Below are 16,529 nucleotides of genomic sequence, written 5' to 3' on the forward strand. Positions count from 1 at the left end.
TAGGCGAGGGGGGTTGGGGCTCCCCAAAAGATGAACTAACCTGCCGGGGATCACACGACCAGTTACTGGCCAAGATGAGGTTAGGATCCGGAGTGCCAAACCGCTAGTTTCAGGCAACTGGGCTGGCTAGGTTGCAGCCTGCCGATTCCTGAGCACCCAGGGAAGATCAGAAAGCATTTTGTTTGCATAATGACAGAAGTACGAGATGGAGGTTATGGCAGCCTCTGGGACCAAGGGAAGTTTGTGCAGACCCACATAACCCAGGGGTGGACTTCCTGACCGGTCAAGGTTCCCATTTCTTGCCATATGCCCATTTCTTCTCCCAGAGCTCCTCCCTGGATTCCCTCCGGAGGGTGGCCTGAAGCATCCTCACTGTTTGCTGGGACCCCAACAAAGCCTTCTTCACAAGCAGGTGTTTTGCACCCACTCACCCCTTCAGGGAGGCCTGAGCAGGTGATGAGGCAGAGGCCCAGAAAGGGCCAAGGAGAGACTTTGCCAAGCTACCGAGCAAGCCCTGGACAGAAGAAGATTCAGGACTGGAACTCAGGTTTCTGGGCCCCTATCCTTGTGTAGAAAGGAACCCAAGGGCCAGGCGGGTCTCCTAGAGCAAGAGCCTGGCTTTGAAATCCTAGCCCAGGTGCTTCCCAAGCTAATGCTGCTACAGGGGAGAATCCTGAGAGTCTGCTCCATCCCTGGGGAGGCCCTGTGTGCTGTCTGGGACACTGGAAGTTTCCAGTGGCCAAGGCACACTCAGGGTGGGGAAGCAGATCCCTAGCGAGAGTATGGCAGTTAACCCCAGCTGAGGACAGAGCAGGGCTTGAGGCTTGACTGACCAATTAGGGGCTCTGTGAATTTGAGCAAGCAACTTGACCTCCCTGAGCTGGTTTCCTCATCTATAAATTGGGATTATGATGGCTGCCCTGTCTGCTTGTCAGAGTTAAAGTGAGGCTTAGCAGAGATAACATTAGCTCCCACTAGTAAGCTTGTACCATGGGCTAGGCACTGTGACCAACACTTCACTGCATCATCTCATTCGGACTTGACCACGGCGCTGAAAAGTTAGGCAGAGTATCCTGCCCGATTTGGAAACAGGACTCAATGAGATCAAGTCAGTGCCTCTAAGTTCTTACAGATAAGTGAACAGCAGTGCTGGGATTTGAACCCTGATCTGACCCAGGCTTCCCCTACCACTGAAAACCCTTTGTTAGAATGATTATTATCAGATTAGCATGGTACAGAGGCCAGCTCATAATCAGTTTATTAAATTCCCTTAATTCTAGACCTTGCTATAGAATCTAAGTCTTCTCCTCAGGCCCCAGGCAAGGGCCCAAGGGCTGAGTTGACACAGGGCTTGGTAAATTGTGACCTGCCGCCTGTTTTTATAAATAAAGTTTTGCTGAAACACAGCCATTCATTTACATTTTGCCTATGGCTGCTTTTGCAACAGCTGACTGGGGTAGTTGAGACAGAGACGGAATGGCCCGGCAAGGTCAAAAATACTATCTGGCCCTTGTTTTGAAACATTCAAGGAAATGTTCTAGATGGGGTGCTGGCCTTTGGCTGAAGTCCAAGGCGGCAATGAGGGAAGCCCCTTGCTGGGCTCCTTCTGTGAGCACTGGCCAGTTACACCGGGAAAACGGACTTTTCAACGGAGCCCTGGAGATGGGGTTCCTGGGTGGCTCAGTTGGTTGAACGTCTGACTCTTGATTTCGGTTCAGATCATGATCTTACAGTGTCGTGGGTTTGAGCCCCATGTCAGGCTGGGTGCTGATGGCACAGAGCCTGCTTGGGATTCTCTCTCTCCCTCTCTCTCTGCCCCTCCCCCACTCTCACTGTCTCTGTCTCTCTCAAAAATAAAATAAATAACTTGAAAAAAGAAAAAAAGGAGCCGTGGAGAGGTCTTCCATTTGAGGGTTCCAGAGACATGCTGGCTGAGTCTGCAGCCCCTTCTTAGGGCTGGGAGCAGAAGACAGAAAGTCATCTCTGCCATTCACTTTGGCAGTTAGCTGGCCTAAGCTCACTCTGGTCAGAAAGAAACTTTGGATTGAGAAATTTCAGTTGAATAACCTTTAGGCCTGAAAAATAAAATTATATAAGCACTTCAGAATGGCTGCTTGCGCCAGGCCCGGTAGTTCTCTCCGCAGTGGAGAAGCCCAGCCCCAGCTGCAGCTTGTGGGAGAGTCTGAAATGTTAGGCTTCAGAAGACTGTGGCTCATTTTACTGCACAACTAGGGTCCTCAAAAGCCATGGGTGGTCTGGGTCTGTCTGCCTCCCTAATCTCTGTCATTGCAGAAGCTGCCTAATTTCCAGGTGGATTTGTTGTTTTTCAAGTTCTCTGTCCCCCACCCCCACCCTTCAACCTCTCAGTCTAGGACTTCTGATCCAGAAACATTTAAGTGAACCCCTTTTTCTTTTTTCCTCTGCATTTTCTAAAAACAACCCCCTACTCTGATTCTACTGTGATTATTTGGTCAAGATATCATCAAAGAGGGCAACACATAGGTCTTGTCTTCTTTTGGTTTGATGTCTAATTATCCTCCCAGAAGGCTATCAGCTCACCTTCCCCTCATTCTCTGCCCCTAGGATGCCAGATTTGCAGTCACCCACTAGCATCCAGTTGACTACATATGCCCAGAGGACCCAGGTGCTTGCTCCCCTTCCTGACCCCACCTCCACTGCCCACCATCCTCCTGCCAACTTAACCCAATGCAATTGGGCCTCTGGAGCCAGTGTTAGGAGGACAGTCTCCATTAGCCTTTCTCAGCTCCCTCCAGCCCACACCATGCCATCTATTTCTATTGCACTTACTGAGAATGCCAAACACACTTTGTACTTAAGTCTTCCCTCTAATTAGGGGCACTTACTTCTATAGTCCCATAGGAAGAATTTGCATTTTAGAATCCAAAGTCCAGATGCTAGATTCACTTATTGGCTTCACCTCTCTGAGCCCATTTTTTCATTTCTCATTTGTAAAATGGGGATTGTGGACTATGTCACCCAGTTGTTAAGAGGGTAAAATGAGCTATTTTTAAAAAGAGCTCTGAGGGGCGCCTGGGTGGCGCAGTCGGTTGAGCGTCCGACTTCAGCCAGGTCACGATCTCGCGGTCCGTGAGTTCGAGCCCCGCGTCGGGCTCTGTGCTGATGGCTCGGAGCCTGGAGCCTGTTTCCGATTCTGTGTCTCCCTCTCTCTCTGCCCCTCCCCTGTTCATGCTCGGTCTCTCTCTGTCCCAAAAATAAAAAAAAAATAAAAATAAATAAAAAGAGCTCTGAAAGCTGTTAAAGGGCTATACACTTACGGGTCACTATTAAGTTATCTTGCCCTGCCACCACCCCCTTCTCCTTGGCTTCTTGTAAAATTAGAGCTTTGGGGGTGATTAGGGAGCCAACAGACCAATCAGCATAAAGCCAGCCCACCTAAAACCTCTTTGCCTAAAACCAGTTACTCTGATGACCAGTTTGCCTAAAAGTCAAAGTAGTAATTTTGAAAGAAGGCATTTTGTACCAATTTTCCTAAGAGGCACTTCCAACATAATGTCGTTATTTTAAAAGCACTATGTCACAATCTGCAGCATTTTGTCAATGACGAGATTGTTTTGCATGCTTGTGTGTGGCTTTTTTCTATTTTATCTCCTACTGAGCAGTTTTATGGCTTTTTAGCAAGTTTGTCTGCAGACCTTTTTTTAAAATTATGTATTTCTAGCACTTGACAGATTTATCAAATCTGCAGAAAAGCCCATAAGATTTATCAAATGGACCTTTTTTTTATCACTCCTGTCTCCCTTTCACTGGGTTTTACTCTGTATTGTGTATGCCTGTGTGAACCTAATGAGTTGATTAACCAAATTAGCATGTACCCGAGCCCCTTTCTGTTCTGCAAGGCATTGGCATTTTGACAACAAGCGTGAAGAAGTGAGACAGATGGGGCAGAACTGTATTGAACTCCTTGCAGTTTATTTTTCAGGCATTCTCATTCATCAAGCAGCTCTATTTTGTGAAACGTAAAATGATACATACAAAGTCATTACCAAATGTACTTATTGCAGGAAACATAACAATTTTCAAGAAAGGCAAACTGGCTAAAAAGTCCCGAAAGTGTTCAAAAGTAGATAAAATTAGAAGACACCCACCAAGGATATAAGACACATTTTAGCAGAAATCCCACCTTTAACCAGAATCTCCTTAAATAAACTGCTTTTTAAAAATCTTTAAATGACACTGAAGAAAAAAAGAAAAGGACATCCAAACAGACGCCAAAACATTTAAAAGTGGACTGAGTGTTATGTGAACCAGTCATTAAGCAAAGAGAGTCTTTTTGTGAATTTGTGGCAAATTGGTTCAAGGCCATTTGACCTGGAATCAATTAGGGATGCAGGCACTTACCTCCGTGCAAGTGTGATAAGTGGGCATGGGGACAACCATGGACCTCAGGGGACAGGAATGCCCCTCCTGAATATGACCTCCAAGAGCAAAGGTGAATTGTCAGCTTTTTAACTCTTTATTATAAAGACATATTTACACAGAACAATCTTTACAAACACAGTGAACATAATTATGGGAAGGGGACAATTTCTTAATGAAAAGGGCCTTAATATTTTTGTATAAATTAGTATAAGAATCATACACAACCATTTTAAATAAGACAGTCCCCCAGCCCCCCACTGCCCTCTTCCACCCTGTGTCTCTGGACCTTCCCCACCTTTCCCCCTTTCTCCATGGGGCTGGGCAGCTGATGAAGCAGGAGACACAGAGAGGGGGAAGGGAAAGAAGGCCCAATCCCTGGTGGGGGCATCAGTGGCAGAAGAGGCTTTCTGGACACTGGCCAGCCCCCACTCCCAGCCTGAGGGGTGTAGGGGGAAGCAGGTGCCCAGACTGGCTCCTCAGGGTGGGCCTTGAAGCAGCAGCAGCAGTAGCATTAGCAGCAGCGGAGGTAAGGGGGAGAGGCAGTTAGGCAATATTGGGATTACTGTGGGATTCGGGGGGCCCTGACTCCCCCTGTCCCCACACATACATAGGTGGCCATCAGGCTCTTGTCTCCCCTGGGAGGCCTCTGAGAAGGAAGCCTACTCGGACCTATACTTCCTCCCATCTTTCTTTCCTTCCTTCCTTCCTTCCTTCCTTCCTTCCTTCCTTCCTTCTCTCCTTCCTTCCCTCCCTTCCTTCTTCTCCCCCTTGCCCCTCCCCTAAGGAAAGGCCCCTGGGAAAGAAGGTCCAGTCAACATGAAGGGAAGGCTACTGAGTCCAGTTCCTGAAGGCTACCTTCTGGCTTCTGAAAACCAGTGTTGGGGTTGGAACAGTAGCCTCAGTACCTGAGCTGCCCCTATAAGAATACCTGGGGTCTGGAAGTGCTGCAGGAATGGGGGCAGCTGGCAAGTTATGGAACTTTACAGCCCCAGTTGGGAAATGGACTGGCAGGGGCAGGCCAGGGAGGCGGGAGCCGCTCATTCCCCACACCACCACGGGGCAGTTCATAGCTGGCTTGCTTCTCCCTTCCCTGCCACCCCCAGCCCCAACCTTGGGAAAGGCACTTAATGTGTTCTGAAAAGATATCATTAAGAGGGAAGAGGACGTCATCAAATGGGGGCGGGAGACCTGGGTCTTCATTCTGGCTCTGCAGTGACCCTGAATAGGTCACTATCCCTCTCCAGGTCCATTTTTACAGGAGTTTGCATTAGAAGGCGGAGCTAAGTGATCATCAAGGTTCCTTTTGGCGCTGGTATTGTGATTCTTGGCAAAAAACCCTCCTGCTTGGCTTTTGCTCCTGGGAGGGTACAGAGCCATCTCCTGAGTGAGAGCTTAAACTAGCTGGCAAGGGAGGGAAGGAGTTGGGGGTGGGGTGGGGGGCAGTGTTAGGAGACACAGAAAAGTGAGAGAGGTAACAAAGTACTTCATGGCCCCTCTCCTTTGCCTCTTCCTTAAGCCAAACATGGGATGAAGGAAAGGCCACAGCAGCTATCCCTCCTCTTCTCCAATGCCTCCCGTCTCCCCTTCACCAGAGAACCAACCCCCATTCCAATGCCCCTCCCCAGGCACCTGTCTGCATCCTGATGCCCCAGCCCCTCTAACCAGAGGCTCCTTGCCTGGTGAAGGGTCCACCTGACTGGAAAGCCTGGGATCTGCTGAAGCCCACTGAAGAAGGGAGTGTTTCCCCCCAGCCCGCAGAGCACGCCCGAGGAAGAATGGGCTGGGTGAAGCTTGGGCTGTTAGATGGGAGGAGGTGGGGACTAGAGGAAGGGGGGTGGGGTAGGAGAAGGCTGGCCTTCCAGTGCTGGGTCTCCAAAATCAGTCTAGGGAAGAGCCAGGAAGAGGGGTTGAATGGATCCATTGGAGAGAAAGGGAATCATCCCAACTAGGGGCAGGATCACGCCATTTGGGGAAGCCGGTGGGTGAGAAGAGCTGGGACCATCAGCAGCGAGGACAGGTGCAAGATGAAAGGCGAATGGATGTGAGGGCTCCAGAGAAGCAGACCAATCTATGGACTGGTGAGAGTTGCAGGGGGTGGGTACTCAGGGACCCGTTCAGTCCTAAAGAGACAAAAATGACCAGAGAGAAGTCACTGACATGTCCTAGGTCAAAAGAACAATCTGGGAAAGGAAAGGAGACAGGCTTCACTCCCCTCTCCCCACAACCCTGAGCCTAAAGCCCCAGGTCTCTGAGTTGGTGCCACCTTGTCCAGGCTACAGGGGTGACACCGCAGGCCAGGTCTCAGGGACAGTCTTAGGCTTTGCTTTCTCTGCTATTGCCTTGGATTTTTCTCTTTCCCAAGGCTCTGGGCAACTCTCTTCCTGTTCTTTGCCTACTGCCCCCAAGGCTCTCTGCTTCCCTCCCCCTGTCTAGTGAACATCCGCCCTGCACACCTATAAGCATACCCTGGGGCACCCTTCTCCAGCTCATCAAGGCCCTCCAGGACTTCTAGAACTCTCCAACTGGGCCAGCCTGCTCAAACCCAGGCAGCAGGGTGGAGGGGAGCTGGCACCCTATTCCTAGAGAGTCGGGAGATTGGCCTGAGGTGTAAGGCCTCTCTGGGCCTTGGTCTCCATGTCTGTAAAAGGAAGGTCTAAGATGGGTATTCTGTAAGCCCCTGTATTATGTGTGGGGCTGGAACTTCTTGGGACAGGTGTCTGCCAGTGATAAGCAGCAGGGCCACCAGGCTTCCAGGCTGTCCCTCCCTGCTCCTTCCACTGCCCACTGACCAGAGGCTCAAGTACCTGCTTCAGAAAGGCATGGGGCCCTTGTGGGAGAGGCGCGGCCGCTGGCGGCGGAATTTCCTCCGACCTCCCTGCCATGGCCCTGGTCCGTTCCTCGACCCTCTGGGCTGTACCAGGTGGCGGACATTGCCTTCCTCCAGCCCATTCCCATCAGAAGGCTGCAGCAGGGGCCCTGCAGGAAGAAGAAAGCCCGTTAGCCAGGAAGGCTGATGCAAATGGACAGGGGGCCATGGGCTCATGGTAGAGGGCAATCTCTTCATGAGATAGTACTCATCAAAGCTTTTCTTTGTTTTTATCTTCTATCTTGGTGAACAATTTGCAATTTTTACACTGCCCTGGCTGCTACTCACATCTTGCGATTTATGGAGCTCACTTTATGTCCTTTGGCAGCTCTCTCATGTTTCTGGCAGGCGCAAACATATTCTTCATTTAGAACATCATTGTGGGGTACAGTTTGGGGCATATGTCTATACTTGGTTAGGGCACAGCAAGCAATAACCCCCCCTCCATTGTACCCTTGCAATGGATACACTTAAAACATTTCAAACATACAACATCTCAATGACATGACTCCCCCCAGCACCATGTACCCATCACCCAGATTCCACAGTTCTCCAGATGGAGTCACATATGCTTTAGTTATCCCCTTTCTTTGTGAAGCATTCTATAGCAAATCCAGAACATCATGTCACTGTGCTCCTACATCCTTCAATATGCAGGTGACCCACTTTTGAGTACTCAAGATCTCACACCTCACCCCTGGGCATCTCATCAGTGTTTAGGCATCTCACTTGCTCCTTGTGATCTCCCTGTGGGTATGGCTGGGTGGGGGGTTGTCTCTGGCTCTGTGTGCCTTAAGCTGGGTTCCCTTCAGATTATGACCAGATTTAGAGACCAAAATATCTTATATGAATGAATGAGTGAACCACTGAGTGAATGGTCACTTGAAGCAGCAAGTGTGTGCATCAGGAGGGGTGTGGTCTGCTGCAGCTGGTACCCCCCACCAGATGCCCCATCTCCTTTCATCCCCAGATCACACCCCTACCCTGTGTCTGATGTAAACCCCTTCCACTTAAATCCCAGTTGGCTTCTCTTCTGCTCTCTAGGGCTCTGCTCTATATCTGTCCACATCTGGCTTAGAGTAGAAGCCTCCTGATGTCAGGCCAAGCCCTGACGATAGAATCCAAGTGGTGCTGGGTGTCATTAGGCACAGTGAGGGAGAAGGCATGTGGACCGGCTCTCACGAAGGCTGCAGCGCACCCAGGGAAGGCAAGCTTGCACTCCAGAAACAAGCCTGGCCTCTGGAAGCAGGCAGAACAGGGAGATGAGAAAGTGCTGGGCAGAAGGCGGACTTGCGGGGAACTTGTGCAATGGCCAGTCCAGGGCTGGCCTGCAGAAATACAGCCTCTGAGGTCAGTGATCACTAATCCCAGTCTCTCTCCTCCCACACCACCGGGTTCGCCCTCAGCTATGTCCCTGCCCCTCAAGCCCCACTTCCATCCATCCAGGAATCCCCACAACTAGCTCACAGTTTCCATAGAACCACCCGTTGGCTGCTAGCCCCCCAGTCATACCCCTGGCGGCTCTTCCTTTCCCTCCTCCTGCCTCCAGCATCCCCATGCTCTGGTTCCTCTGTTGCCTCCTTGGCTCTCATGATTCCTCCTCCCTTTGCACACAATTTCCAGGCATTTATCCTCCTCTTGGGCCAAAAGCAGGCGAGGTTTGTCCTTTGGGCCCTCTCCACCCAGGCTCCTGGGGCCTGCTGCTCTCTCAGACACTCAAGTCCCACTGTGCACATGCACAGTCCCTAGTCCTCTATCGCCTTCCCCAAGAGAGCCACAGGCCCATTAGGACCCCACTGTTTACCAGCCACACTCACTCCTGTGCCTCTGGTTGGGGTGGGTTAATGTGTCAGCTACTCCCCTAATGACAATTAAAATCCATCACCTTATGAGAATTAAAACAAATTATATTCGCACTTTGGGGCAGTGGGGCAGGAAGTCACTTCTGTCTGTCATAAAGCCATTTGCAAAAGGGCTGGGCCAGGGAAGGAGAGAGGAGGGAAGAACATTCAGGAAGCACCCCTCCAACCTCAGCTGCTTCAGCTTCTGCCCTGTGTTTTGGGGTCCCCTCAAGGCTCTTCCTGACCACTGAGGTGGGTAAGAATGAGGCTGATAAGGAGTCAGTACCAGAGAAACACTCAGGACAGGAAGGACTGTGGTGAGGGTGTGGCCAGGCACAGGGAAGGACCTGAGGGGTCTTGATAATGTGAGGCCTTGGTTCTTGAGTCCATGTCCTGGACTACTGGGGCTGGGGTGGGGGTGGGGGGACGATGGCACAGGTTATAGCCCCAGCGGTATAGCGGGCATGGAGAAGAGAGGCAAGGTGCCTAGATGGGGAGGGTGTCATCTCCAAGTATTCAGCACCCAGGACTATGCGTGTTGGGCGCAGTAAGGAAGGGGGGATTAGGGATGAAAGGCCCTAAGTGGGGGGAGGTCAAGAACCAGGATGGGGAACAGGGATGCTGGCTCAGACTCTGGCCAGGGAGACATCTAGACTCCAAGCCTGCAGAGAAGAACTACTTTGAGCCAGACCCCAGAGAGCAGCCACCCAGAAGCCCCTGGCACATTGCATCCCATCAGGTGGGGGGGCTCACTGTCTTCTTTGTAGCAGGAAGTCTGCAGCTCCTCCCACACCCTGATCCCATCACCCACCTGTTTCCTACTTTTGATTCTGAGTCTGGCTCACCCTAAGATAAGCTGACACCTGAAACCCAGGCTTTATCCTGTCCAAAGGGACATTTGAAGGCTGCTGATTTTCATCACTGCAGAGGTCCTGCCTGTACAAAAGAATTCCCCTTTAGAAATGGCGGCCATCCTCAGTGCACTTAAATATTTTCTTCCAACCCATTTGCTACTTAAAGGGAGGCTGGGGCAACCCCCCAAAGAACCTGAAGCCTACAGGAACTAGAGCCATTGCTCTCTGAAGCACCATCAGAACGGGGCTCCAGCATCTCTGCACTGAGAACTGCGGTCAGGGGTGAACAGGATTTGATTTTCATGTAACCTGAACTCTAACCCTGCCAGTGCACAAAGAAGTGCATATGACTTTTCAGGAACATGCCAGCCTCACCAGGAATGAGGCACCTGTTTTTCCTCTTGCCGTCCAGCCTATCTTATGATTGCTTTAAAAGTCCACACGAGTGCTCTGCTGGCGACCCACTGGCTGTGTCCTCTCCACTGCTCTGTGGTACCACAGGTACCTCCCTGATGAGGCACCCTTCCTTTGTCTGCCCAGCCCTCCACCCCAGTGCCCTGAGCTATCTTCCTGGGCCAGTTTTGCTGCCCTTGGACACATCACACTCTGGCAGCTTGGCCCTTCACTTCACTTGCATTAACCCTTCGCCGGAGAGGCCTGACTCAGGTTACAAGAGTGCTTGGCACTTAGGGCCTGGGGATGGGGTGCAGATGCCCCTTCTCTGAGAGTAGGCTATCCTCACACTATCGCCGTGACTGCAGGCTTTGAGTTAGGGCTCAGGAGGAAGAGGGGGAGGAGGGGGAGGGGAGAAGGAGAAAGAGAGGTGCTCAAAGACCAAGGGACACTTGGCCCTGGCCAAGCAGTTCTCAGACTCAGAAGACAAGGTGTATCCCAGGTCAGGAGGCACTGAAGGAGTATGTGTGTGTCTGGTGAGGGGAGGGCGGGGGGACATTCCAAGTCAGGACAGAGTATATTGTGGAAGAAGCAAGGTTTTCAGGCCTGGGACTTTGACTGGAGACTTTGGCTGGGGAGAGCATGCAAGTCTGGGCCAATGGCAAGGTGGTTTTGGGTCCCTGTTTCTGATCCAGGATAGGAAGCAGGAGGAGCCAGGCCATAGGTACCCGGACCCTTGGCTGGTGGCCACCTGCCCGGAAGTGCCCCTCCTTGGCTCCAGGAGATGTCATGGAATGGAAAAGGCACTGAGAACCTTAGAAGTGTCCAGTGCTAGGCTTAAGCAAAATGTGAGGGTACTAAATTTACCCAAACAAGGGCATGAAGACAGATGGCCTAATGAAGAAGGGTGAATTAAAGCAAGAGGTGACAGGGTCTGGGCCAAAACACAGTATTACTTCCCCCTTGAAACTAGCTGTCCTGTTCCCTTTACCGGCTGGATCCTGAAAGGGTTCTAGTGGTAGTCGGTTGCCCAAGGGTCTCCCCATAGTCTCTTGGGGGAGCACCAAGTATGTAGATCAGAAAGCCCCAGCTTTCTCTGGGACACCCTCTCTGCACCCACTCTTTCTTCCCTGAAGGCACCACCTTGGACTATTTGCCAGTAGTGGTGTCATGCGGGTGTCTTGTCTTGCCAACTGCGTTGGATAGCAGGCTCCTGGAGGGCAGGTCCATGTGGTGTCCCTCATTCATACCTTTTGCTCTCTGTTTGCCTGCCTGACAGGGATTTCTGAAGAAAAGCCTGGCTCCTTCTTACCAAGGAAGAGGCTGACCCAGCACTTGGGTCCTGGAGAAGAAGACACTGGACAGCTAGCTGAAGACAGGGGATGACAGAGCCAACCAATTGCACCTTCCTGAGAAGCCAGGCAATGCTCCCAGGGCCAGGGCAGTGCCAAAAGGCAAGAGCAGAGAAAGGAGGCAGCCTACAAAGGGAGAGAGGTAGAGCCCTGCCAGGCCCCTCAGAGGCTCCTGGGCTGCAGGCCATCCTCCTACTCTGGAGGGTCTGGAACTAAGTAGGGCCCCATGCCCTTCCTCTAGGAAACCTGCTGCCCTGCCCTCTCCTTCCCTCTGCTCCCACCTTTCTGTGACTCCAGCCCTGGCACTGGCATTAGTCCACCTGGTCTTGGCCTTCCCCTTCTGTGGTGCCAGGCAGGCAGCAGTGACAGCCAGATCACAGGACTGCGGCAGCTGGAGGTGGGAGCTGACCGCCCCAGGAGACACTGACGCACAGGGGACAAGCAGCCTGGGCCGGGGCTGCCAGGGCATCTGGGGAAACCAGGTTTGGGGAGGGCAAGGGAGCACCAGCGCCAAGTATATGCCAGGTGAGGGGCGGTGTGTGGTGCGGGTGGGGGAGAAAGGACTCTCCGAATGGAGGTGTCAAGTCAGGTCCACGTTTCCTGTTTGGGTGCCTGGAGACACGGGGACTGAGGTGAAGCCTGCCTGGGGCCGAGTAAAGGCCAGAGCCAGGATATCAAAGAAGGAGTCCCCGGGGTGTCGGGGTGTCGAGGAGTCTTCGAGGAGTGCCTCTCGTGCGGCAGCAGGAGAACAGACCAGACAGGACCTTGGGGAAAGGGAAGAGAAGAGCTGCCTGGCCTGGCCCTGCCTGGCCGGCCCCGGGGAAGCCTGCCTCCGCTCCCATGCAGGCTGGAAGGAGCGGCAGCTGGGCTCCACGCCGCCGCCCCCGCCGCGCGCTCCTGCCTATGCAACAAGTGTCACGTCTGCATCTTGGCACATCATCCCCAGTGGCCCGCGCCCCAGGACCGGCGGTTGGCCCCTAACCTCCGGGGGCCGGAAAACCTTCCACTTGGGAGGCCAGCCCACCAGGCTCAGTCAGGTCGGTTCCCTCCACTGATTCCCGGGGAGCGAGACGGACGCCCCCCGCCCCACATACACCCTCCACCACGCGGGGTGCAGGCCGCGGGACCCGGGGCGCACGCCAGCGGCCCTGAGCTCTTCGGACTTCGAGGGGACGCCGGGAGGGGCAAGGCCCCGGGCGGGTGATGCCCCCAAACCAGCCAGGCACCCCCCCCCTCCCCCGCGGAGGAAGCGGTCGGCCCGGCCGGCCGACGGGTCCCTGGCCCAAGGCGCCCTGTCAGTCAGCCGGTGGCCCGGCGCGGCCGGCGCGTGGCTGCTCCCGCTGGGCTCGCGCCAGGTCCCGGGAGGAGGAGAGCGCGCGAGCTGGGGGGCGGAGGGGAGGGAGCGCGTCGGCTGCGGTCCCGGAGCCCGGCGAGGGGCTCGCGGGCGAGCGGCAGGGCACGCACTCACCTCCACACGCCGCGGTCAGGGAGAGCCAGAGCAGCAGGAGCGCCTGCACGCACCGCCGCAGATTCATGCTGCTCCTCTGCCGCCGCGCGGCAGCCGGGGGCCAGGGGGCGGGGAGGCCGGGGAGGCCGGGCGGGAGGCGAGGCGAAGCGAGGCGCGAGCCGCGGATCGTGCGTGCGTGCGGGCGCTGAGCTCGCGTGGCTCCCGGGCTGCGCCGCGGGCTGGCCGGCTGCCGCGCTCGCTCGCCGCCGCCTCTCCGGCAGCTTCCCTCTCCCGCCGCCGGACAGCGCCGCCACACTGGCCTCAGCGGGCGGCTTCGGGGACGGCGGCGAACTCTTTCCAAGAGGCTGGCTGCTCGGCCGCGGCTCCGACTGCCCGTAGCCCAGGCTGCCAGCGAGAACGCTCCCCGCTCACTCCAGGGGCTGCATTTTGTAGCTTGTGGCTTGGCCGCGAGCCCACTTGGTCATGTGGTCATCTGGAGGGCTGGAGGGCTGGAGGGGGGGCAGGAAGAGAGAGAGAGAGAGAGAGAGAGAGCGCGCAAGCCTCCCGCACCGCCCCCCTCCCAGCGCACACTGTGCGGCCTCAGCCAGGGCGCGAGAGGGAACCTCGAGGTGGCCCCACAACAAAGGCGGCACCGCTGCTCCGACAACCCACAACCGCTCCTGGACAATGCCCGCCTGGCCGGGGGCCAGAGGATTTTGGAGACCTGAAGGATTTCAAACACAGGAAGCATTTGGGGCGGTGGAGGGGCACACTTAACCCTTTCTCACCTCGCTTCCTTAACGGCTGTCCAGGAACCAGGGCGCTCCAGGGAGGACCCCCCTGCCTAGGCTGTCCCCACTTACCCCCTCCACCTCTGACCGGCTCCTTCCTGCTGCCACTCCCCAGCCAAGACACCTCCCCTCCTATACACACACACACTGGCCCTCCTTTCTCCTCTGCGTCTTCAGCTGGGTTTGTATTGGGGGTGACTGTCTAGGCTTGTGCCCAAGACTGACAGCAGCTCCTATGGTGTCCCCTCTCTTGTTTCCCATCATCATGAGAGGGGACAGTTTACCCAACTCTGAACAGTCTAGCCTGGATTCATTTTGCACGTACTTGGGATTCCCCTTTGTAAGTGGGTCCTGAAGTTATTTGCCTTCCCATACTAGTCTGTCAGCTCATACAGGCTAGGAGCTCCGAAGGGAAAGGACTGCCTCTTTCATGGGGCTGGGAAGCCCCTAAGACAGGACCTTGTCTTCTCATTCTTCTGCATCTCTCCAAGGTCCCTAGTATCAGACTCTGCACATAGGTGGCACTCGACACATGGTAAAGACTAAATAGAAAGGTGTTTCCACATTTCAGCCAGCCAGACAGTTTCTTGAAGTGCAGGTGCAGATTTACACACAAAAAATACATTGGACAGTGTGCGTGCCATAAAAGATGTGAGAGACCACGACCTATTTAAAATATTTTTGAAATGTTAAAACAATCCAGTATATACACTATTTCTTGTCTGTCTCCCCCCACTCATACTGTCAACTCCACAAGAAGGGGATCTCTGCTTTGTGCACAGCTGTATCCCAGATCTAGAACACTGACTGGGACCCGGTTGGGGCTCAGTACCTAATTTTGAATATATAAATGAAGTTTTCAAAAACATCCATATTGCGTCAATCAAGGCAGTGGGAAGGGACTAAAAGAGGGTTCCTGTTAATAGTCTATGACCCTATTAGCCACAGTCCAGTAGGAAAAAGGCAGAGCCATGTGAAGCAGAGTGCCTCTCTTCATCTGTACGTATGATAGGGAAAGAGAGGATAAAATAGGTAGAGAGGGAAAGGATAGGACCTGAGGTCCCTGGGGGGGGGACAAACACATATTTTGGAACAATGCTGGGAATGTCTGACTACGGCAAACTCCCTCGGGCTTAAGGTTCCTTTTAAGAATGTAACGGACCCCACCTGCTCCCCCTCAGGTTTCCCTCAGGAGTCTGACAAAAGACCTGACTAAAAATAAGTAGTAGACCATAAAACCTATGACCCACAAGGAACAGTATGACCATAGACCACCCCTCATACAATGGGATTAGAGCCAATCAGGAATGGACAACCCAGCACCTAGAGTTGTCCAGCCAATAAGGGTAGGGCCTGAGAAGGAACAAGGGGGAAGGGTAGGGGAGCTGACCAGAACCTTATAAAGCAAGGACCCTTGCCTATAGTCCACGGGCACTCACTTTTGAATGCCCCCCTCTCTGTAAAGAGAGCTTTCCTACTGTTCTTCCTTTCTAATCTGATATTCTAATAAACTTTTGCCTGCAGCTCATTTTGTGTCCACCTCTTCATTCTTCGAAGCAGCGAGACAACAAATTCCGGGTATTGAGGTAATAAAATCCTGCAACATAAGGCCTAGGCTGCGAGCAGTTGGCGTTAGTAACATGATTTCATTTCCGCTGGTGCTGTCCCCCTGGAAAGAGTCTCCCAATTAGGAGGACAAACACCTGGCCTTGAGTCTGCACCCTTATCTGCTGTAGGGGCTTGCTAACGTTACCTGCTTACTGGTTTTCATGAGGATGATCATCTCTATCCTCTCCTCTTCAGGGTTCTTAGGGGATTAAATGAGATAAGGTACCTGAAGGCACTGTGCAAATGAGGAACAAACCCTTGTAGGGTCATTTATAGGAAGCGTGATCCTCCAGCCCCTGATGGATCAAGCCTGTTAAACCCCAAATGAGTGCCCCCATAACTAGGTTAATAGAAGCATTTGTACATTTTTTTATTTTTGAGAGAGCACAAGTGGGGGAGGGGCAGAGAGAGGGGGACAGAGGATCCGAAGCAGGCTCTGCACTGACAGCAACAAGCCAGATGGAGGGCTTGATCTCAGACTGAGAGATCATGACCTGAGCCAAAGTTGGACACTCAACCAACTCAGCCACCCAGGCGCCCCTAGGAACACCTTTACTAGGGTGTGCATGGGCTATTTGCTGAGTGGTTTGAGCTGCACTTTCCAATACAGTGAATACTAATAATATTTAAAATAAAATGAAAAAGTCATTTCCTCTGTCACATTGGCCTCAATTCAGTTGCTTAGTAGCAACATGTGGCCCATGGCGACCATATTGGACAGCACAGAACAGAAACTTCCAGTCATTGATAAAGTTCTATCACACAGTGCTGGGTTTAAAGCACCTCATTCATTCTTCTTTGTCCTGTAATCCTTTTTCTCACTTTACCTAACTTCAAATACACAAGGGGAAAAAATACAAAAGCAAACCAATAGCATTCAAGGCAAGCAGCGCAAAGTAAATCGATCAAGGGATTTGACCGATTTTTAAATGCATTTAAAAGCAAGATTTAAAGAGTTGAACACATGGGAGAATCA

General features: G+C 52.9%; 1 protein-coding gene across 1 annotated transcript; it reads right to left on the bottom strand.

Moving 5' to 3' along the window:
* Nucleotides 1-3,946: 3,946 nt before the first annotated feature.
* APLN (apelin) lies at nt 3,947-13,621 on the bottom strand. Its single transcript, XM_042974262.1, has 3 exons — nt 13,176-13,621; nt 7,206-7,377; nt 3,947-6,521 (listed from the first exon to the last, which is right to left on the bottom strand). The coding sequence occupies exons 1-2, from the start codon at nt 13,240-13,242 to the stop codon at nt 7,211-7,213; spliced, it is 234 nt and encodes a 77-aa protein (XP_042830196.1). The 5' UTR covers nt 13,243-13,621; the 3' UTR covers nt 3,947-6,521; nt 7,206-7,210.
* Between the last annotated feature and the right edge of the window lie 2,908 nt (nt 13,622-16,529).

The sequence above is a fragment of the Panthera tigris genome, chromosome X (assembly GCF_018350195.1).
Source record: "Panthera tigris isolate Pti1 chromosome X, P.tigris_Pti1_mat1.1, whole genome shotgun sequence".
NCBI classification, from domain to species: Eukaryota; Metazoa; Chordata; class Mammalia; order Carnivora; family Felidae; genus Panthera; species Panthera tigris.